The sequence below is a fragment of the Anguilla anguilla genome, chromosome 9, assembly GCF_013347855.1.
Source record: "Anguilla anguilla isolate fAngAng1 chromosome 9, fAngAng1.pri, whole genome shotgun sequence".
Classification (NCBI taxonomy): domain Eukaryota; kingdom Metazoa; phylum Chordata; class Actinopteri; order Anguilliformes; family Anguillidae; genus Anguilla; species Anguilla anguilla.
The window spans coordinates 11,770,037-11,795,250 of NC_049209.1; the positions used below are offsets into that span (position 1 = coordinate 11,770,037).

The following is a 25,214-nucleotide window of genomic DNA, read 5'->3' on the forward strand; positions in this document are numbered from 1 at the left end:
GGCAGGAGGGCTGGGCTGACAGTGTACTAACACTGCCGCAGCCGTTTAGCGGGTCACCACGCGACGAGCTGAAATGCCAAACTGCCAGCTTTCCCAGAAGTCTTTGCTCTGCGCGTGTACGTGCCCGTGAGCAAAATCGGGGCTGTCTGCAACAAGCGTGCCATTCAGGAAAATAAAGCACATCTGATGAGTCGTGTAATAGCAAGGTTTTCAGTTTCCCTGTATTCTGACGTGTCAGGGATGCAAGGTGTGTTTATGGATAAACTATTTGTTCCCCTGCTGTGGCTCAGTGAGGAGTATGTTGCCGCATAAATTGAAAATAACCATTTCAAAAGAAACAGCAATGAGCGTGAGTTATGAATTACTTTGGTTGTGATTATTTAAAGCATGCAACATTATCAAGTGCCTCTTGTGGTGAGGAAAACACATTGCAGTCACTGCATGAATCAAGATGGCATGGTTGAGAAGGCCATGTAGCACAGTCTGTAAGGCGGCTAAGTGAAAATATGAATGCCTCATGTGGTTGGGGGCTTGATTCCCCACCATGACACTTCCTATACTTTGATCTCATCTCTATCTGTAACCCTCTCTGAATTTCCCCCTGCCTGTATAAAGTAGAGAAAATTACAAAAGAAGGGCAAACCATCAGGTTTCCCTAATGTTGTGCATGCATTCGTCTGGAATGAGATATCCCGCCATACCTCCACACAGAGCTGCTATAGTAACATCAGAGCTGTTATATCAAATTACAGTAAGTGTAATAGAACTTGTTCGTGATACAGTTCAGTACTATGAGACTCATACAAATATTTAAATTGAGATATTTAAAAATATGAGCTGCCACATCTCTTTAAACTACTGTAAGCAACAGTGCGTGGTTTTCCTGACTGAAGATCTGCTTCATGTGGCAGATTCTGAAGTGGGCTTTGTCTAAGGGTTGTGAACCGTGTGATGAGGTTAAGGGAAACAAAGAGAAGAGGACGATGTATGGTCAATCAAACATTGTCAGGTCCTGTTATTCTTCCACAGGCCACACGCTGCTACCAGACGAGAAACATGTTCGGTAAAAGATATAAAAGTAGATGTTGGGTGAAAGATGACCACAGATATTTGATACAGAAATGTAGTTTTCTTCATGTGACATGTATCAAACACATGTATATACATTCATCGTACATACATATATAGAGGGAGACAAATTAAAGAAAAAAACCTGAAAAATGAGTGAAGAAACATAATGAATGCAGATGCTTCCATACAGGTGTATTGAATGATACAATTAAGCAATTAACATTCTATCATGCTCTGTAGCATGTATAAAAATGCTGATTAGACCCAGTTGACCTTGATTTTGGATCAAGATGGCAAGAGGAAAATATCTAAGTGTCTTTGAAAGAGGGTTCATTTTTGGGGCACGGGTGGAAGGAGCTTCAGAAAGACTGCTCAACTGGCCAGTGTTTCAGTTGGAACAGTGACAAAAGTGACATCTGCATTTAGATCTATGGGAAAGACATGAGTAATTAGGGTTGGGAATTGTGGTCAAGGTAAAGGATGACTGAATTCAAGCCTATGCATTTCTATGATATATAATGTGTGTTTGCATGTATGTATGCGTATCCATGTCTGTCTCTAGATTTAATTGCCTTAAGATTCATACAGTTATGTGCATTATTATCATCCGTTACTCCTAACAAACACAGCACAAAAAGGAATGATGTCTCAATATATAAGTAAATGTTTTCACCATGCAAAAATTCCAAGCTACTCACACATAGTCAAGTCAGATACACCTTTTAAGGTGGTAAGATGAAAAAATGCAGGGCAAAGTTACATGAAATTTAGGAAACATTGGGTAGGTTGTTTAATTTGTGTGAGCTAAGGTAGCCAATATTGTTTGTTGTAACTTGGCCTCATTTTGATGTCAATATTTTTAATGGCAGGCCTAGGTTTTGCAAGTTTGAATGAATGACTTATAGACAGTACTTTGTACTGTATGTGTGAGTAACTTGTACATTGAAAAAGTGTTCCCAGTTAGATTGTTCTATACAGCAAATTAAGGAAGAAACCAAGGAATTGGCACTCACGCATACAGGATCTAACCTGGAATTAAGTAAATTTCAATCCAGAGTAATAAAAATAAAAATTCTGGATTTAAGTGATTGTTTTGCCAATTCACATTCCGTCTCTATCCGTATCTATCAGATAATCGTATGCAAATCATAATGTTAATAAGAGAGGAAAAACATACAAGATCTTGTTGATGATCAGAATGATCAGACTCTGATTTTGGCAAGTTTATGAGACATGGAGAAACACTGGCCATTTATACTTCTTGGTATGGTTGCAATTCTCCTCTTTGCTCTCTAAATCCCACTCGTAGCCTTATTTCCCCATCTCTTTGTGTGAGCAAATTAAACACCAAATCATAGTTTCCAGGGACAAGTTTTTTCTTACTTTTTACATTCTCAATAGCAGCTTTTCCCCTCTGCACCACAGTCATTTCTCCCAGATATGGAAACAGTTCCTTACTTTTCTAATTTTTCTGGTTTCTTCTTTTTATTGACATTATTTAAAAGGATTTACAAATAATATTTACCATTGATTTAGTTAGATTACATTGTTTTTATCAAAGGCAGCTGGTCTTCATTCTAGAATAGCTGTTGTTTACTTAATTGTTACATTACATTACAGGCATTTAGCAGACGCTCTTATCCAGAGCGACTTACACAACTTTTTTACAAAGCATTTTTACATTGTATCCATTTATACAGCTGGACATATGCTGAAGCAATGCAGGTTAAGTACCTTGCTCAAGGGTACAACGGCAGTGTCCTTACCCGGGAATCGAACCAGCGACCTTTCGGTTACAAGTCTAGTTCCTTACCCACTGTGCTACACTCCGTCCAATTGTTGCCTCCAAAAATTTGACTTCCCCATGTCAAACCAACCTGGTCATGTCCCTTCACATCATTGTGATCAGATTATTAACCAGCTTTACAATTAAACTTCCGTGTGGCTGGTTTTCTTTTTTATGTTTTCAAAGCCAACTAGTTTCACAGTCCAATATTCCTCAGAGTGGATTTAGTTATATTATTTTAGGGCAGACTGGAGGCTTATATAATCATAAAATGTTTGAGACTGGTCTCATACCCTTGGTGCTGATAGGATGACATGTGTCCATGGTGATGCAAAGTGCATGAGACTAGGGTAGTCAATCAAACTTCTGGTTCAGAGACATCACAAACCTAATTTTCTGTATGCCAGCAAAATATCTGTTGGTACCAACTCATAGGTCTATTATGTCTTTTGTATTAGCATCAATGTGTGTAGCATCTTAGAGTGCCATTCATGGTTCAAAAGCTGGGGTGTTAATGTCATTAGACGAGACATCTGTTGTATCCCACTGGGAGGCTTGTAGCTTCTCTGTGAAATTAATAATTTAAAGCTCTCAAAATACTCAGATGTGCACAAAGTCACTTTAGCATTTATCACCTTGCTTAATAGATGTAGACAAAGCAGCTACAAACCTTCTGAACAGTACACAATTCTTAGGTAGTATTTACACCTTTCTAACTACCCTTCAGACTACATTAGTGCTTTATAGAGGTGCACAATTTGACCTGATAATGGACTGTAATCAAGTAAGATACTGTTTGTAATGTTTGGGCCAAATCTGTGCAAATAACAAACAAAGACATAATTGTGTAAGTGTGTGGGACAAAAAAAAGAGGAATCACGCGAATGTGTGCAAAATAAAAAAAGAATTTTGCACGTGTCAGCTTGTAACTTTGAATATTTGTCAAGCTTGAGGATAACATTCGCTTCAGGACACAGGGGAGACATGAGGATGCTCAGTCTGTTAGACCCATACACAGCTGAGAGATGCTCTACTCTAAGCTCCCTACCAGACTCTTAGGTTGTGGCTTTGCAGCACATTTAAATAACCTTGAAATTTAAATGAACCTTTTTAATTTTGGTTTTAATTGTATCTCTTCATGATCTCCAGCATTTACCACTGCGTATTGGTAGTCTTAATTTCCAAGTTTTTTTCTCTTAAACAAGCATATGAATGAGATTTTTAAAAATATGTTCAGTCTGTTGTTTTGTCCTTACATGACCTGATTTTAGTACAATAGATACAAATATAGAAGGAAACACAGTTACTGATACGACTTTAATTAGTCTAAAAGCTGATAGATTTTGTGACATGACTCATTGCACTGCATTCGCATTATAAATATAATATTTAAACATAATCATTATTGTAATTAAGCAGGTTATTGAAGCGTTGAATTGACGTTTCTGGGATGTGCAATTGCTTAAGGGATGTTAAAATGGAAAATGATCTGTGAAGGCTACAGATGTACCACGCCAACAGATAACAAGACAGAATGAACATTAATACATTAGATGTGGAAGGTGGTTGAGATAGATATACGTGCTGAAACAGCCATCTATAGCAGAGGTCAGGATCAATGGATTTATGGATGTATCGATAGCTAATTTAAAGCCCATTTTAGGATTAAAACTGGGGGAAATCCCAAGAATAATTTACATGAAATTACATTTTGTTTACCGTTGTTCCAATTAAATTTCCATGATCAGTTGAGCTGGCAGCCAGTTAAATTATTGGCTCATCATTCTGTTCTGAGCTCCCTTTTTTCTGCCAAATTCTGAAAAAAAAAATCATCTTTATATCACCCATTTCAGTAAGCCCACTAATACAGACCTGTGTCTGTGCAGCATTGAAAAATGAGACCAAAGGTTTTTTTTTTTCCCTCCATAATGTAGCTGGCCAGTGGAAGTGGTAGTGACTCTTCTTTGTGAGCTTGCCATAATTCCATACACTGCTTTTGCTCCCTAGCTGGTCATGTCTCTAAATTCTAAGAAATCTTTAACTCTGACACTGTACACTCCTGTAATGCTGCCAAGGCAATACGAACATACAACATCAGATTTGGCTTTTTAATTAGCACTGAGGAAGTAATTATTTTGATGAAAATTATTACACTGAGTCCTATGAACTGCTTCATGCCAACTCAACATGCCACACACTCCGCTGAGGTCACCAACTGTATCCATTTAGAAAAAAGGACTTAAGGCTGGCCAGTGTGTGCTACATAAATGGCTGTTTGAAAAGATGGCCTTTCGATCAACAGCAACAAATCAAATGCTGACGAATGACCAGGTATGCCTTCAGGTGATGATTGAAATGGAATGCAGTATTTCAAAGTTGGTTGTAATTACTGTACTCATTGTAGTCAAAAGGCACAAATAACATTATTTCTGCTTTTAGTACATGCTGAAACAAATAAAAAAATCACACCATATTTTTCGCTGGTTTAAGAAGGCTCAATCACATATACCTGAAATAGGTCAAAGTTTGTTCTCAATATGATATTTTTTGTAGATTTCTAAAAAGCATTGTAACACTGTCATCTGAGTCAACATTCTTAGCAACCAGTATAATGGCAGTTTAAGACTACAGTGGTCCTGTTGCCAAGTCGTCTTCAGCGCCAGTGTAGTCGCTTCCTAAATGACAGATGACAGGGCAGTAAGACATAGATTGATTTACGGTCATTTGGGGCAACAGTGCAATTTATCATGAGACCTGAAACCTCTTCTTTTCAACAAGCTTGAACAGGATGAGCGCGATCACCTTGGAAGAGTGACTCATGCAGATAGAAAATAAAAGACACTGAAAATTTAAGCCTTTTCCCTGAGAAGCAGCCTTCTATCGACCCTGCCATTGTTTGGCTTCTCTTGAAGTCTTCATCTGAAAAAGTAGGATGCAGATATTGGTATTTATTTATTTATTCAGCCTGCATTAAAAAGAGGTAGTATTATCCTCACAGGCTCACTCACCATGTCCAGTGTTTAAAGCTTTTAGGTTTTTGCTTATTTAAAAAAATACATACACATATTAGTTAATGTAAATATTTGTCACCTACAAACAAGATTTATGAAACTATTTTTTTTATATTGGATGCTGATTGGCTGAGACGGAGTTCTATGGTGGTGGTGAATTCAATACAATAACAGTTAATCAAACAGCCAGTTTGCAAACAGTGTCACTCCACGCACAAACCTTTACTTACAAATAATATTACAAAATAAATTATATTGTGTCATCAATTCTTTATGCATACTCTAAACATTTTATAAAAGCAGCACAGCAATCGAGGCCGTGCTCTATCCTGAATACAGTCATGCCTCCAGAGATTTGCAGTTACTCTGCTTCATGTCGTTCCTGGCAACACCCCTGTATAATCATGTCTTTGCTATGATTATAGACCATCAGTAATGTTCTAGGGCATTCCTGTCAATTACAGTTCAACCGAAAGTAACAGAAGTGAAATGTTGCAATCTGCCTCGCTTACCCTTTCTCTTTGAGTGTGGATTTAGCACTGAACCTACTGTGCTTGTAGCAATACAGGGATGTGGGGCAGGTGGACTGTCCAGTATAGCACTCCTTTGTGTTGAATATTATCAAAATACTTAGATTGGGTGGTGGTTGTGGATGTAAATACTAAACATGGTACACAGACCAAAACTATAATGTGATAATACTGCTATACCATATCAAGTTATGTAGTGCTGCTACTCATAATCATAACTTTGGCTTGTTACTCACTCTTTTAATAAGACATGCGGTGTCTTCCATAATGTTTGGGACAAAGACTTCACAGGTGTTTCTTATTAGTCAGGTGTGTTCAATTGCTTCTTTTGGAATTGTTTGGTAACAGATCTTAAATTATGGAGTACTGAGTCAAATCAAGAAACAATATGTCTTTGTTCCAGTCGTTATGAGGGCACTGTATGCACATTAAAGGCAATATATCTGTGACAAAAACAACTTATTTTCATCAATATATTTCTACTTTTAATCGAAATAAGGTAATCTAACTTTTGGTTATCATGCTCTCAAGAGTGAACATGCTTCAGTGGCAATACACATTTTATGAATTTTGGTGGTAGAAGGGTGACCGTTTTTACCAAAAGTGTTGGGACAAAATGGACTCAGGAGTGGTGCATTTTTTTTGTCAGAAAAACTACAACTTATATGTTGTATGTCAGATAAAGTTAAATGAAACAGCATGTAAAAGCCTGAATTCTCATGTTGCGTACATTTGTGTGCTGAACAAGGTAATGAATGGACATCCAAAGTTTTCTTGTCAATAAGTAAAAAAGCAGTGCTGTATCTCTTGTTTTTTGGTGAATTTGAGCAATGATGTGAAGGTGTGTTTACAAAGAGTGCAATTAGTTAGTCGTGGAGTGCAGTTAGTTATGAAACTTGACAGCAATTTTTGTGCAACTGGCAGCTGATCATCATCATCATCATGACAGTGGTTTTTGAAGATTGTTTTTCACTTTGGGATTTTAAATGGAAGGCAAGCTGTCACTGCTTGATTCATTATAAAGTTTCCCGGTGTTTAATGGTCTGTAGTGCATGCATGTGAACTGTAACTGTACCATTCATTTTGAATCAATTTGGGACAGATTTGCATCCCACCTCTGAAGTTAGACATTTTCCCCCCTTCATGAGCTATGTTTTTATTCTTCAATTTGCATCTGTAAAATACAGTTTAAAACTTTAGAATTGTGATATTATATAAAGGAAGCAATCCAGTACATTTAAATAATGCTTCAATCCACATACATTTTTAATGTTTTTATGTTTTACTTATTCCTTAATCAATGGGTCTCTGAATGCAGTACAATACATTTCTGTATGAGAAACTGTGGAAAGGAAAAAAATAATTCCTAAAAACACTGTTCCACATATTCATGGGTTTGTTGTACGACATCTAAATCATAACCTCTGATCCACTGGTCTGCTTCAGATTCGAATTCCATTGGGGTCACAAGTGAGGGGAGGGGGGGCCTGGGGGAGGAGATTCAGCCAGTCACCATTAATAAGGCTCAACCAAAACCTGCTGCCTCTGCCTTCATGCATCGTGCTTGCAAGGAAGAAGGTCAGATTGTCATCCACGTAATATTGTATTCTGTTGAAATCTTTAAATTAATTGCATTAATTTGGAAGTGACAGGTGATGGAAATGTGAAAGAGAAGTACAGTCAACCAATTAATTAATCCAGTATTATTTATATTGTGTTTTCTTTTTTTTTTTTTTTTTTACAAAGAGTTTCTCCTAATATACTTCATGGTATACTTTGGGCTAAACCCCCACAAAACTAGCCAGAGGTAAGAGGAACCTTGAGGGGTACTAAGACTCAATAGGGGGGAGCCCAATTTCCTCTGACCAGCTACCATTTCACTGTTTTCTCTCAGTTCACAATTTCACAATTTGAGCCCGATGAATCTTGGCATTGTCGTCCTGGAATATGCCCGTGCCGTCAGGAAAGAAAAAATCCATTGATGGGATAACCTGGTCATTCAGTACATTCAGGTACTCAGCTGACTTCAGCTGACTTCATTTTATTGCCGCATAAATGAATAAAATGAATGCAATTCTGGACGGAAATAAACGCTGTGACGTTGCATAAGGTTGTCGAAACAATGCCACGACGAATGTGCGCCGTAATCAAAGCTAAAGGCGGTCCAACAAAATATTAGTGTGCACGATTTTTTTTGGCCAGGCAGTGTAGTATCAGATGCTTATGCCTCATTTGTTTTTGTTTTTTTGGAGCCCCTACTCTGTGAAGTAGGGGCTCCAAACATGAAGATGTAAGAATACCCTCGGATACACCAACCAGCTGAAGTATCTGAGTGGCCAAGGAACGTGAGTAGTCTTAACCTGGGGCTACTGGAACGGGATTAATTTAATGATATCTTAGTTATCTGACTCCTACGTAATTTTTTAACTTTTCCTCTTTGCTAACAGTTTTACATAGAAGGAGACTGCAAATGATCCGCCAGTAGTGTGGCTCAATATGGATTGCTATCTATCTTGGTAGACATGGCCATATCTCTGGCATGTGTAGTCTGCATACTGTAGATACAGTTGTGTATGTTGCAATGGCACTAGTGTATAGGCGAGTGGCTATGACGTGTAGATATCCTTCGAGGTGTAGAGTTCTGTGTTTGTTAGAACCTTAAAACTGCTAGGTGTGCAGCGGCAACAGTCAAAGAGAAATGTCAGGGCAAAGGGAATGCAGTGTATTGTACAGTGTGTTCAATAATGGCAATATACAATGGTGCAAAAGTCTGTGTGTAGTGAAATGGCTATGCACAAATGGTGCGCAGGAGGTTGTATTGACAAGTCTCCCCAAAACTGTTCCACTTTTCCACGTATATACCCAAAGATCAAAGAAAAACCCCATGTCATCAAATAAAGACACAATCGTGACAAAACCATACATCTATGATCTTACTTGTACTATCTCTGTAAGCCTATCACGCTGGGATAACCTTTGCAGCTGGCTGGATGCTGACCTATAGGTCTCAAGATCTTTAGTCAGCACCTGCTATGCCGCACCACCAAAGACACCAACTTGTTCCCCATGACATCAACCTTTCCAGCAATACGAAACGTGATTACACTGTACCATGGGGAACCTAAGGGTTACGTAATGCTGGTCCAGTATAGGATATTTTGCAAATGCGCACTGTCTCTTTATCAAACCTCGCTGACTCCCTGTCAACACAGTAAACACAGTCTGTTTCCCTTTGGGGCTCTGATAAGGGGCACACTTCTGTAATACCACCCTACAAAGATAAAAACCTGCACATGCATATTTTGAGTGGACAGCAGGTATAAAAACCATGTCTTTGTTTACTTGGATATTGAGGAATTTTCTTGCAATAATGAATTTATGCATCCGACATATGATACATATAAATGTAATCGCTTTTTCGCATCGCATTTGCAAGGTTGTTGCCAGATCTCGATTTACTTCTGTTGAGTATTTTTTCAGTAATGCCTTTATGTGTCGTCCTCGGGGCTCAGATGCACATGCCATTTTTTTTAAATATACACTTTACCCCAAAAATCCAACTCCAACCCTCCTCTTTTTTGTCACTTTCTTCCTCAAAATCACTGCATTCCCATTCAAATGCCCTGAATTAATCTTCTGGCACTTAGCTTCCTTCAAAAAATACTATAAGGAGAATTTACAGGGGTTTTTCCCCTTGTCGGATGGTGGGCATCTTATTGACGGACGCACATTAGAATTCATGGCGTAGACTGAAGCTAAGAGAGCGTAGATAAATGGACTGGTTTTGCCACGCTCAGGAGCAGAGGTGAGACCACAGAATAACGAAGGAACTGTCATCAGGAGTGCAGAAAGGGAAAATTTAATTAACCTGATGCCACTGCCTTCCACCTTCCAGCCTCTTAATTCCTCCCCAGACAAAGATCTTATTGGAGATGGCACAAGCCCTGTTTTATAGCTGTTGGTGGCGGTCAGTGGTGTGACCTTGGGGAGTTGAGTTGATAGTCTGATCGCTTGGAGGGGGTGTCATCTTCTTGATCCAAATGGCTCCTGTGTTTGCGTCGTTTGCGTCAGGAGACTTCAAATAAAGCTCAGAAGATGACAACGGCACAAGAATCTCTTCTGAACGATTTCTGTCAGGCAGCATTAGGCTGCATTCACTCCGGATGCGTTTTATTGGCTTAAAAACACGAGATGCACTGCCTGTCTTGATTTTATGAAGCCTACCCTGAAAAAGGCGCAGGAGGAGTCTTTTTTTTTGCTGTTGCCAGGCAACCACACTCTACTCCTGTCAATCACTTGCATAATGTATTTAATGGCATTAGCTAACTAATTTCGCCCGAAAATAACTTGCTGTCTACATCCACATGGCACTAATTTGTCGCAGTGCCTTGGACCGCTTATTTTTGTCATGGTAGTTACGATTTGTGAAATCGTACAACTTTGAGTGGCCAGAAGCTGTAACGACCAACTTCTCTTTCATCTTCTTTATTTACAGTGGAATCTAACGGCAGAATCAAGGCCTGCCTCTTTTTTCATGCGATTGGACGGCAGAGAAGCACTTTTTCCTCAATGCGCTTCAAAATAGGATGATTTTCAGCCGCATGTGCACCTGAAAACACCAAGGAGCCCTGGACGGATAAGCGTGAGGCGCCTGGTGCAAATCAGCGTAGAAAACACTTCAAACTCCCAGCGGTTAGAGCGTGTCCGGTGTGATCGCAGCCTTAGTCTCCTGAGGGAAGAGCACCAGGATTCGTTAGAAGAATGAATGAAGGGCCCTATCCTTCTCTGACATTAATCACTGGTTTACTGATTGCAGGAAAGGGGTGGGAACTTATCTAATGCCAACGTGCAGGAGAGGCTGTCATCTCAACTAATGCAGAGCAAATTGGAGAAGAGGTTAAATCATTTAGTTGAGGGAATTCTAAAGTAGTATACAGTTAAAAGTAACTGACCCCCTCAGTCTGATGTTAAATTACTGAAATTGCTTTCGTCTGGGAAGAGCTGGTTTGAGTTCACTTTATTGGAGATTATCGAGTTAATGGTATCCTTTGGAAGAAAGGTGAAATAAGTTACTTTGTGTGGCTGTATTCAAATTCCTTTGTAGAAATTGACAATCGGACATGGTGACAGGAATGCCTTATTGCAAAGCAAGAGGGTGACAGGCTTTTTAATGAAACCAGGAGACTGGGGGAAACCTGCGGTGGCCCATTGTGCCAGACTTGATAGACTCCAGATAAAAGTGATTTATTTTCCCTTTGTAATGAGCTGGATAATTAATAGGGCTGACATCCATCACATTCTCAACAAGCCCGTTGTCTTTGAAGTTGCTCCTGGGATACATTACCACCAATGGAGCAGGTAGAGAATGTGAATTTGAGGAAGCAATGGACTGTGGGATCATTTAACTGTGTATTATTACAAAAAGAAAAGAAAAAACACTAATAGTATATCGTTCAGCATGGTAGCAAAACAAAAATTGATTCATAATTTCATAACGCCAGCACAGGAAGAACAGCCACAAATTGCATTTCCTTAGCATCACAAAATGTTCCCTCATGCCTTCGCATATGTATGTAAGACATTGACACCTCAGGGATTTTATTTGATTTTTTGTATAAGTGGTAGTGGAAGCAACATGATAATACTTAAGACAGGAGAGAAGGACAAGTGATCAGGTTCTGGATACCACAAAGAAAGAGCATACAAACCTGAAGTAATCCATTCAACCACAGTGATAAAAAATAATCTCACTTTGTCTGTCTTTTTCATTAAAATTGTGTGTAAATTGTAAATTGTGTGTACACACTCTAAAAGAGGAGGAACATCAATGATGCATTTTATAAATATGTATTTAAGTCATTTGTATTATTTTAGGAGCTTCAGTATTTCAATATAAATAAAACTGCATTTCAGAAAGATGATATTTACTGATGAAACCTGTGGGAACCATTATGAAAGGCAATCCTCTTCCTCGAAAGAGTTGGCAGAGAAATAAGGTCTTGGTGAGGGCAGGATATCATGAGTGATTGTAGCTGAAATGCAGATACCATTATGAAACTATCATGCTGAGTTATGAATTTGAGAACATCCCATTTCTCACACATCAAATTGCTGTTATGGTGCTTCTACTAAACTTGTGTTGTGTTAACAAATTGTTGATGATTCCAATGATGCATACAAATTGTTCCTCAAAATTACAGTAACATCAAATGATTTCATTATGCGATGGCATGGTCACTGCGTCGGTCATTCAGTTGCTAAATAGTGTGCCAGAGGGCATTATTTTTCAAGATCATTGTTATTTTATGCACATGCTCAATTATATGCTTGTGGTCCAGAGGTTAATATCAGACTCAGAGGTCTGCATTTTTTACACAGATAAGAACAGCCAAAAACGGAGGGAAAAAATACACTGCTTCCTATAAACGCAGATATTGGTCTGACGTGTGTTATTTATTGATCGTAATATTTACACAGCCATTGTTCAATATCAGTGTTATTTGGCTAACAAAGCTAACGGCAAACAGAGAGTGAGCTATGCGTACACAAGTTGGGAGGGCTTGAGCCCACCAATTTATCACATGATGTGTGGCGAGTAGCTCAGCAGACCTGGTTCTAAAAATGTGAACTAACCCATTAAGAAATGCATGTGGATTATGGTTATCATTATCTGAATTATTTTACCGTGTGATCAAGGTTTACCGTTCAGTACTGCTGCTTTGCTGTATAAAAAAAAAAACAATTGTTGAGACAAATGGCGGTGGCCCAATTGAAACTACAACAGGCTGGCAGCATCAGAAACCCAACACAAATCCCCTTGAAAAGTACTCACTCATTTGACGGGCATCTGACGAGCCTTCATTTACAAAATTATCAGTAATCACCTTCAATTTCAGGTCCCGAGCTCTGACGCAACTCTGGTGACTTGTCTACCTTTCTGTCCTGGTCCGTTTTCTCTTTTCTCTTCTGAGATCTATTTTTTGTGTTTATAAGGCATTTTGATAGGCCAATGTTTAGTTGTAGCTAGGACTCCTCTTTGCTCTCTTCCTCAGCTAGCTAGCTTTGCTCACCAAAACTAACAGTTATGACAAATAGACACTCGACATCGGACGACAGCATACAAAGACATATCTCCCAGCAATCTTTGCATATTGGAAAATAACACCAGTACCAAAAAAATGACCATAGATTATTTCATTGAATAGTTTAAACAATGTTTTCTGTAGAATGGGCTTATAGGTTAAGTTTGACATGATCACAGACTGTTGTACAGAGAAAGCATAGTAATCATGATGATGAGTTTGATTCTTGAACAATAAATAAGGTGGCACTGGTGAAATTAGCTTGTGTTGTTCATTCTTATGTTCAACTAGTGTCTTAAATGCAAAGGAGTACAAATGTGTGAATGTGTTTTTTTTCATGTAGGCTACTGCTAGTTATTCACAAAGTCTGTCCCTGCATACATAAGGTTTCGAAACATTGTATGAGACTAAATTCCTTGATGTCCTAATTTTTTTTAATGCTTGAATACTCCAAATATAATTCAGGAGGGGGATTTTAACGTTCCTTTGCATGAACTTTCTAAAAATGGGCCACAAAAGTTTTAATTAGAAAGATCCAAAGATGAGTGGCCTCTCTTCTGGGCCACATATATTGTAACTGGAATGGAGTGATAACACTAATGAGTGTCATCTAATTTTTCACTTAGAGGAAGAAGGAAATGAGGCATTAATCTTGATGCCTGTCAATTTTCCTTATTTAATGAAAAGGTTGATTTGTGGAGTGCATAACCTGGGGGGGATTGAGTGCTTAAGATTTGAGTGCCCACTTTTCTAAAGTTGGGCCATGCTGTGCTCCAGAGTGATAAGAACTCATATGCTTGAACTTTGAAAGGTGCTACTAATCCCTGGTCTAAAACCATAACTCCTTTGAAAATTAGGTTGACCAAAAACTTCCAGATTTAAGAAGCACAATGAGGATACAATCATCAGTCAGAAGAATATAAAACAATTATGTTTGCAGAAAGGACTACTGTAGGCATGTTTGCCAGTTAATTGCTTGTTGTACAGTCTCCGTTTTCCTGTAGATCTAAAATGAGTTTAAGTGAACGACAGTGTATGTGCAAGAATTTACCTTGGGACATGGTGCATAAACATGTTGGGCCCTTACAGATGTCCCATCTCAATATGACAGTCAGAATGTGGGCATGTTTGATGCAAAGCCAATAAAACCTACAGAGCACAGGGTCATGAATTGAACTGCACCTGTAAATTTTAAATGAGCTTCAACATTGAATATGGCTTTTTCTTTCAAAATGTCTGACAGGGTTGCTCAGGTGATTTATTACTATGTTTTGACATGGGTGGTCATGCCACAAAGAGATTTGTTTCCGGGGAGACAGTGAACATGAGATGCCTAAATTAAACTCAAAGAATTTGGTCAATTGGAGTGTCTTTTTATTGACAGTCATCTTTTGTCAGTCTATATGCTTTTGCTCACTGACACCGATGGACATTCATTTCAATTAAATAACTGAGCCCTTATGTTTGCAATCACTTACTTCCACATGTGAATGCTAATATCAATTATCTTAACTTTTCCTGAAGAGGTGTATGACAGTTATTTTAAAGACGAAAGTGAACAAAAATGATTTTCACAAAAAGTTTGTAAATTCTTGTTTCCTTTTTAAATGTAATTATCACATAGAAGTGTTATAATAAATTGTATAATTAAGCACTTAGTGTAATGTATTTATAAATTCTAAGCTTAGAATTTTAGTCCTTTGATAATGGAGCTTATCATCAGGCAGTCAAACTATCAATAATGCATAATGAATAAACAAATCATTGCTGTATATTGTACAAAGCTTTTTTAAATTATTGATATGGAAATAAATGCACATATCACACATTATTAATTAAGCATCAGCAGGTGGTTATGTGCTCAATTAAAATAATTGAATATGGTTGAAGCCATGGTCAGAAGGTGTCCAAACCACAGCAGAAACTAGGATTAAAATAATAGTGTGCATTTTAAAGGTCAGAATAAATGAAAGCAGACAACCATGGTTAATACAGTCAGTGTACCATTATAAGCAATAGCACTCTGAAAGATTACCATCAATCAAGATTGACCTGCCATCCCAGCCTGTACAAACAATACATATCCAAGCTTTGATAGTTTTGTTTTTGATCCTTCCTTTTAGCCCTATTTTTACCATTACTTGACTTGCACTGTAGATATATAGGCAAGTGTCGCTGTTGGGTGATCTTATGTCTAGCCAATACTGAGCTGAAAGTAGCAGTAATTAGAGATACAAGGGTATACTAAAATTTCAACAAACAACTTCAGAGAATTGTTTACACTGGAAGCCTTCCATTCCAGATGTTTCACCAAAAAAGCCATCAGCAATGGGCTGGACACCTCTATAGTTGAATAGATGTGCAGTCGCCACTCCAAACATCCACACATGTAAAATGTGTAAATAAAACAGTATGTCATTTTGGAGTGAGCAATAGCCAATGTTATAACGTCATTTAAATAATTGCAGTCGCCACTCCAAACATCCACACATGTAAAATGTGTAAATAAAACAGTATGTCATTTTGGAGTGAGCAATAGCCAATGTTATAATGTCATTTAAATACTGTGGTTGAATTACTAATCACTCAACTTTGATTGAGAAAAAACATAATAAAAGCATAATTTACCATGATGGGAACACTTGTGGATTGGAAAGGAGTCAGTTTACCATTGTGTGTCTCATGTGAATGAACATATTTACAATACAGTTGTCATTAGATCAAACAGTGGTTGTCAGAGATGTTTAACCTATATATAGGGTATGCTACATGTGATCCGCCATCTTACATTTGGCATAGAGAAGTTCACCATCGAAATCATTAAATCGCAAATGCAAAATCTGAATCAAAGACCTATACTCAAAATGCACATCCATTATTCTATGAGAGACGAGAGACAATACTGCCTCTACAGTATATAGGAAATTCTCTGCTGCTGTCAGACTTAATTAGGCTTTGGCTGTAAACGGTGGTGTGGAAGCTCTCAGGATGAGCCAAGCGAGGTATGTTACCACTTCAGAATGACTGGGGTACCTGGGGATGGAGAAAAGCCTGCTCCAAATGGTAGGGTGGCAAACGTCCAGGTCTTTATAAATGTTACCATTTTTGCAAAAGCCTGCAAACAGAGACTCCGGGCTCCCTGCCGTGGCCAGCCATCTGTTTGAGACGCTGCTCCACCCGTAGCAGACTGAGGTCCTACACTGCCAATAGACTGCACTGTCAGATGGCCTGCTATGTTCTACCTTCCCAGATCTTCTAACTGTCAAAAGCAGCAATCTTATTTCTTGCTGTACCACTAGCCGCTGTCTAACGACTAGAAATATCAATTGTGAACTATTAGAATACATTTCTTCTCTATTTGATTAGATGTTCACCTGATAATGTCACAATATTTCAATTTTTCACCGATTTACTTTCGTTTTGAAACTAATCAAAATAAATAAAGAGCAGAAAATAGGCTAATCAGTAAACCAATAAAAAGCGTATACCCATGGTCCTCTCCACTAATTGATGGGATCATGTCAGCCTGTAATCCACACAAAAATAAATATAAAATATTTATATTTATTTAATAAATTAATGATAAACCCCTGCAAAAAAATAAATGCTATCTGCTATCCTAATTAACGTAAGTACTTTTTCATTTACATGTGAAAGCAAATTAGTATTTGTAGCAATATAACTTTGTTGCATTTTAAGGCTCTTCTAAACAGTTTTCCATTAATAGAATGGTGGTAGGCATTAAATTGTTGTAATAATGTCCCAAGCTGAAGCACATCAATATATCACATTGAAATCATTAACATTAGCCAAGTAGTACAGTAGCATTTTCTATATGGCAGTGCTCTTCACTCACACAAATCTAATTAATTAGATATAATGACACGTTAACAATTTAGCACTAGATAAACCACAAACTGTGTATTATAAATGGTGCCATGTGTGAAGCTAGCTACCAGTATGAAAAAAACAAAACAATGCTAGCCTATTATGTATGATGTAACTAGCTTGTAGGCTACTATACCTGATGAAGAGGTCAGAGGTCTATATTATAAACGGGGTGGCATGGTGGTGCATGCTTTGGTCTGAATCCCGGCTGGGGCCTTTCTGTGTGAGTTTGCCTGTTCTCCCCATGGCCGCGTGGGTTTCCTCTGGGTACTCCGCTTTCTTCCCACAGACCAAAGACATCCTGGTTAGGTTAATTGGAGAGTATAAATTTCCCCTAGGTATGAGTGTGTGAGTGAATGGTGTGCAGGCCTTGCGATGGACTGGCGAACTGTCCAGGATGTATTCCTGCCTCTCGCCCAATGCATGCTGGGATAGGCTCCAGCACCTCTCGTGACCCTGACCAAGAATAAGCGGGTATAGAAAATGGATGGATATATTATGAACATGACAATCATTCAGGCAGCATGTTTTCATCAGGGGACATTCATTATGCCCATACATACTCAGAAGGGTTGCTCTTGCCTACTGAATGTAGGGAAAACAGATATATATATATATATATATTAGTCATGCTTGAATGACAAGTGCTGAGTAGAAATCTGACTTTGCCCTATACTACCAGGCAGTTCTGTCAGTTCTTGTATCGTTATCTTGATGTTGTAGCTTGTTGGCGTGCCTCCTAGTTTGACTTAACATTACTCTCTGATGTAGCCTATGCTTACTGTGTGAACTGGACTTAACGTGTTTATGGCTATGAATAACTGTTACATAATGAGAATTGTACCTTATCAAACCTGTGTTTTGTAGTTATTTAAATGACCTTTGGTATCTTATTATATGTTGCTTTGGATAAAAGCGTCTGCCAAATAAATGTAATGTAATGCAAATAGTTCAGTGATAGCAGGTTTCACTTACTTCAGCTTATTTTTCAAAATAGCATCGGGAAACAACATAATTCCATTTATAGTTCACTGGTGTGTCATTTTCCTTGTTTGAGAAGCAGTAATGTCCTTGTTTGCAGTCTAATCATGGAGCAGTACCAATTTAGACCATTAATCACTTACTGAATACAAGAATATAAATAATTTTTTATGTTTGGAATTAATAGAATGTGAGGTGATGCATGGCTCAAAGATGCATTTTCAATATAGCTAACTGAATGGCTTTGGAATACATATGTACAGCATTTATTGAGGTTATTAAAAAGAATTAATGCTCACTTGGCATGGTTCCCTATTTAAAGATGATATCCTATATATATGCAAATTCATGCTTGACTGTTGGTTAATAGAGCCGTCTACGTAACTGTTGATGCAATATTCCAGTAAAGAGAATGCAATAAAGTGGGAGAGTAGTACAGAAAGTGTACATGTGCGTATAAAATTCAAATACATTTTTGAAGTTGTTTATAATCAGAACGGTGATTGCAAGAGCTCAATTGTGTGTGTGTGTAAATAAATAAACAGCACAAAAACGGGAGTACAAGGACCATCTTAGAGAGTCACTTAAGAAATGTGGAATAAAGCCAGGGGCCCTTAAAGCAACCGCCATGGACCGCCGGGCCTGGACCGCATCCGTGAACTCTGGAATCGGCCTCCTTGAATCAAAACGCACGTCCCAGAGAGAAGCGCAACGACAGCGCAGGAATCATCATGCACAACAACCCCAAGCATCACCAGACTCAGCCCTCACGTGTCCCAGCTGTGGCAGGACATGCGGGTCAAGGATCGGGCTTCACAGCCACCTCCAATGGCACCGCCGACAGCAGCGGTAGCCACAGCACTCCACTAACCACCCCCCAAGGAAGTGACGTTATCTTTGGCAACGATGGACAGCCGCAAGCAAGAAAGCATATATAGTAGAAAGAAATAAATAGTAGTAGTAAATAAATAAATAAGGTGTGGGTTGAATGACTGTTTATCCATAACTTTGAATGCAGGCTTAAAGGCACAGTCCAACTTTTTTGGGAAATTTGTTTTTGACTTTTGATAAGATCAATACAGTTTTCATTCCTGTGCAAAAGTATGGAACTAGCCAAGCCAAAAAGTGTGGCCACCCCTGCTTTAAAGGTGTATGTAAAAATATCTACATCAGAATTAAATTAGGGTGCAGATAAAATTAAGGATAAATTTCTTGTCTGAAAAAGTTTGGTATCGCTCCATGTAGGGAATTAATTTACAAATGAGGGAATACATTGATATGCTTTACAAAATTTTAAATTCCTGCTTCTTGAGAGCAAAGCAGACCAGGTTCACAAAACTTTAATGTGACATCACTGCAACAGTTACAATAATGTTGATATGTTTGTGAAAAATCACCATTGTAAATTTTGATTGATACTTGGGACAAAGTAAATGACAAATGCCATTACTGGTGTATGTGATTTATATTGGTCTGGTCCACACATTGGGGTGAAGGTGTACCATAATGGTTAGGGAACTAAAAGGTTCTGGGTTTTTTTCCCAGGTGGGGTCTTGCCGTTGTATTTGTATGCAAGGTACTTACACCAAATTGCTTTTGTTAAATATCATGTATTGAATGCAGAAATGTAATCTGCATAAGTTACTTAGGGTCTTTGCTAATTGCAAAATGTGAATGTATAAGGGTACTTGTAGTTAAACGCTTTAGACCTACGGATGTATATATCACATTGACCAAGGTGCAAAAAGATTTTTTCTGACAAGATCACATCCTCAACATTTTGTGTTGGACATGCCCTGGTGTAACCTTAATAAACGCTTGATTTAATATCAAAGTTTTATTACTTTGGGGATTATCCACCCGCAAGAAGGAAGGTAGCATTTCATTTTCAAGATATTAATGCGTGTGTCATTAATATTGCTAAAAAAAGGACACTGGGTCTATTTATAATTAACCAATGTGTCAGAAAAGGTGTTACCTCTCTGTTGGGAAGGCACTTTGCCGCCTGGTCCAATGAAGAGGTGGACAAAGTGGGCTTGTAGATACGGTGGGGGTCCGTCTGAAAGGGGACTGATGACGTGTGGGGCTGCAGGAAGGTGGTCCGATTGGCAGGAAAAATATTAAGTATCAGTGGGATGGCAAGAATTTGCATGGCAAGGCTGCTGCAGCATTACCCCTCCTCCCCCTCCTCTTCCCTTCCCAAGCCTCAAAGATGGATGAGAGGGCCCTGCTTCGCTCCTGCTCTATCTGGTTTAGACACGGAAAAGACTAAATTAGCCAGGGCCAATTTCCGCACTACCCTTGATACGGTGGTACTGTAACATTGAGTGCTACTTTACATTTCTAAAATTATGTGGACACCCCTTCTAATTAGTGGTTTCAGCTATTTCAGCCACACCCTTGTTAACAGGTGCATAAAACCAAGCATACAGCCATGCAATCTCCATTGACATACATTGGCAGTAGAATGGGTCGTACTGAAGAACTCAGTGACTTTATTGTGGCACTGACATAGGATGCCACTTTACCAACAAGACAGTTCATCAAATTGTTGCCCTGCTAGAGCTGCCCCAGTTAACTGTCAGTGCCATTATTGTGAAGTGGAAATGTATAGGAGGAACAACAGCTCAGCCATGAAGCGGTAAGTGACACAAGCTTACAGAACGGGACCGCTGAGTGCTGAAGCATGTAGTGCCTAAATATCATCTGTCCTTGGTTGCAACACTCACTACAGAGTTCCAAACTACCTCTGGAAACAACGTCAGCTCAAGAACTGTTTGTCAAGAGCTTCATAAAATGGGTTTCCATGGCTGAGCAGCCGTACATAAGCCTAAGATCACCATGCGCAATGTCAAGCATCAGTTGGAGTGGAGTAAAGCACACCGCCATTGGACTCTTTAGCAGTGGAAACTCGTTCTCTGGAGTGATGAATCATGCTTCACTATGTGGCAGTCTGATGGACGAATCTGGGTTTGGTGGAATGCATAGTGCCAACCGTACTGGCCCAAATAGTGCCAATTGTAAAGTTTGGTGGTGGAGGAATAATGGTCTGGGGCTGTTTTTTTATAGTTTAGGCTAGGCCCCTTAATTCCAGTGAACAAAATCTTAATTCTGCAGCATACAGTGGCATTCTAGAAAATTGTGCGCTTCCACCTTTCTAGCAACAGTATGGGGAAGGCCCTTTCCTGTTTCAGCATGACAATGCCCACGTGCATAAAGCAAGGTCCTTAAAGAAATGGTTTGGCGGGGAGGAACTTGAGTTGACTGGCCTGAGCTCTACCCCATCAAACACCTTTGAGATGAACTGGAATGCCGAGTGCAAGCCTGACCTTACGCCCAACATCCATGCCCAACCTCTCTAATGCTCTTGTGGCTAAATGGAAGTGAATCCCTGCAGCCATGCTCCAAAGTCTACTGGAAAGCCTTCCCAGAAGAGTGGAGGGGAGGGTGCAACTGCATATCAATGGTTTTGGAATGAGATGTTCAGCTTGTATATATGGGGGTGATGTTCAGGTGTCCACATACTTTTGGAAATGTAGTGTATGTTACTGAGATTTATACGTTCTCTTCCTGTGAATGAGGAAGGGAAACATTGAGCTGATCAGCAAATTGGTGTAATATTTTTATTGGGCTCAATTCATGATATATCAACTGGGAATTAATCAACAATTCAAAAAAATGTTTCTCCTTCATGAAAACCATTTGGCGAGTTAATCAATACTAAAGCTAAATCACAGAGCTTAGTTTGTGGAGGAAAAGTACTGCTTGCATTTACTAGTAAGTCAGTTAAGGACAAATGTTGACTGAATCCAGGCCAATATCTTCCTCTTTTGTCAGTGACTGGCAAACATTTCCATGTTTTTCAAAGATGAAGACCGGTTGTGAAGCTTTGTCAAGCAGTCCTACATTCATGCATCAATGTTTCTAAAACAAAACCGAAAACTAGGTATCTGTGCTACCCCTCAGTTGAAAGCTACAATTTTGCTTTTATACTACAGAGATAACGTTCATATAATATGTCCTTGTTACTTCTTGATCTTAAAGCTGTTTAAGATCAAATATTTCTTAAAAGCTTACAAGTGCTTTCTGTGGGTTTTGGAAAATGACTCTGGATAAATGTGATTAATCTGCTGAGCTTTTCTTCAAAGTCTCAAGTGATGTGACAATACTTCTGCCACACACATTTAATGTCATGCTATTAGAGCGTTCTGAAGGTCTGTTTCTCTTCTGCAGTCTTTCAGAAGCCTCTTATTCCACAAGGTGTGTGTGTGTGTGTGTGTATGTGTGTGTTTCACCATGGATAATTTGTGTCTCTGGCATAGAATATTAGATGCTGCAGGAGTAACAGCCTTGTGAGGGATGAATTTCCAGTGAATCCTCTCATTCTCTTCCAAACAGTGTATAATAATCTGGTGAGTGAAGCTAGACCCGCTTTTTCATAACTACATTTCTTTCTGACAGCTCTGCTCACCGCGAGGCCTCCTAAGGTGCTGTTCCCCAAAGAGAAGCCTCCCAGTGTTATAGACGCCCAACTGGGTAAGTCTCTCGCCGAAGGACCCGAGTCCCCAGCGGATTAATTAAATCAGTGGATGTCAGGCAGGCTCATCTCTGAAACACTGAGTGCATTTGGCCCTGCACTCTTGTGTCTCACTGGAGTTTAATGTCCGAATACTGAAGCCTGGCTAATCTCAGTATTCGAGGTGAAAACACACACTGCTGCATGTTAGCACACTAATAACAGGGTGGCAAACTGCTGATGCAGGTTCAGTATCTTATAGTTTGATGGAATTTAATCTGCTGGGTCAGTCATAATCATTTCCTAAATTAAGATCTGTAAAATTGCGCAGTTTAATTTAAGTAGTTCATAAAACCTATATCCAGGTGTGATGACTAATTGTTGTAAGTGGCCTGCTTCATTTATTAAATACCAAAAGTTAGTCAACCAAAAGTAATTGGACAATTGGCTGCTCAGCTGTTTCTGGCCAGCTGTGTAGCCTTGCACTCCAAAAGACTGCTTCAGTCCCCATTTCATAGACTCAGACTTTAAAAACATTGAAATATTACGCACTGTCAAAAATGAACTTAAGGTTTGAATTTTATTTCTGACAATACTGTTTTATATACTTTTTTTCATGAATTTCAGCTGTAGCTATAAAATATATAATGCCTCTCCATGCCAGTTTATATACAAGAATATGTGGGAAGACTCTGGCTGCTGGATGCCAGAAGGTAGCTTGTTGGAAATGTATTTCTATAAGTGAGTCATTCACATAATGCACATGGAAAATCTACTGAGCCACAGTAACATGACAGTAGCCTGTAGCTCAAAAAAAAAAAAAATCAGTTATTAATTGTAGCAGCATAGCTGTTGCTAGATCTGGCAGCTAGACTATTAGGCCACAGCTGTCAGTATTAATTAGCTCAGGGGATGCTAAGTGCAGGGAAAATTCAATAGCACCATGAAAATCAGCTCCTCATAACCTTTACACAAGAAAGACCTATAATTAGCAACAGGGTGCCTGAAGAATCAGCATCTTTGAGCACTGACACGATGAGGCAGAACCTCTGACTTCAGATCAGTTCTTTCTTTCTCCACAAAGCAGCTAATGAAGATGGAGCTCTTGTAGTGCATTGTATACAAGAGCAGTTAACAGGATGAGACTTAGAGCCCAGGATTTCTTGGCATAATTTTGTGAGAAAGTTAAAATCTCTAGAGAAACACATGCAAGATTCTGGAAGGAATTCTGTCACACATCACATTTGTGCCTTGCTAAATACATACACAGTTTACATAATGAAGCTCTAACATTTGTCATTACTCATGTACAGATATTTTTACGTTCAATTTATTTTTTTATTGTGGAATCATTAGAAATGCCAAAAACAACCTGCAAATGGAAAATTATCTGGAAGGAAAATGATTTTATTTCTTTGTGTCCTTTGAAAAAAAGAAATATACTGAGGATGAAACACACACACACATACATTCTTTGGCCACCCATATTCTTTCTCTGATCTGACCAGATGCTCCCTTAATTGCAATGTCAGGTGTGCTCAACCATGGGCAGTGTCTTTTGTCAAAGCCTTTCCCATCCATTTTCTTCTAAGAACTGTGCCACCTTATAAGCTAAACATTTTATTAATGTAATTAGATTATCTCAGGACCAATCCCATGAATGTAGAGAAGGGTCTAAAAGGTCTCCAAGTATAACTGGCAGACTGAGTGATTGTGGTAAGGCAACTATGTGTCACAAGGAATAGGGAGACCTAGACATCTTTTGATGCACAAAAAATCATTTTAATTTTAATTAAAAGGATAAGGAGAGTTAAGCTTCATTTGAAGGATACTGTACTTGGTGAAGTCAGGTTTTGGAGTGTAACGGGCCCTGTGTGAGTCTACTTTGTCCTTCACTGGTTGTGACACAGTTCCTGAAGCGTATACTTTATTTGTGTCAGAAGGACAATGAGGAACCATTTTGAGAACTTCACATAATTGAGTGTATAACATATAAAGAGAACATGGTGTCCTTATAGCAGGTCAGCTTTTCATTCAATCACAATTATTTCATTACAACAGATAGTGTCAAAAAATGTAGACACCATTTAAAAAGCTCAGAAATTGATACCTTATACTTACCAACCAACACTTAATGTCTTGGCTGCTTTCAAACTGCAGTGCATGGGTTCATGAAAGTACTTTACTGATATTATACTTTTTTTTTTAAAAACCTCCCTATTTTGGGCTGCTCAATCTTTTTTTTCCTCTGTGGTCTGCCATAGCTTTCACTATCAATTCAGATTCACAAATTATGACATAATTATAAATGCCCAAATATTAATTTATATCCAATGGCAAAGTAATAGT

General features: G+C 38.7%; 1 protein-coding gene across 1 annotated transcript in view; it reads left to right on the plus strand.

Annotated features, from left to right (window-relative positions):
• LOC118236723 (X-linked interleukin-1 receptor accessory protein-like 2) overlaps positions 1–25,214 on the plus strand; it is a 140,041-nt gene that overhangs the window by 89,944 nt on the left and 24,883 nt on the right. The window contains exon 6 of the mRNA XM_035435307.1: positions 22,811–22,885. Coding sequence (XP_035291198.1) covers positions 22,811–22,885 — 75 coding nt within the window. The remainder of the gene's footprint in view (positions 1–22,810; positions 22,886–25,214) is intronic.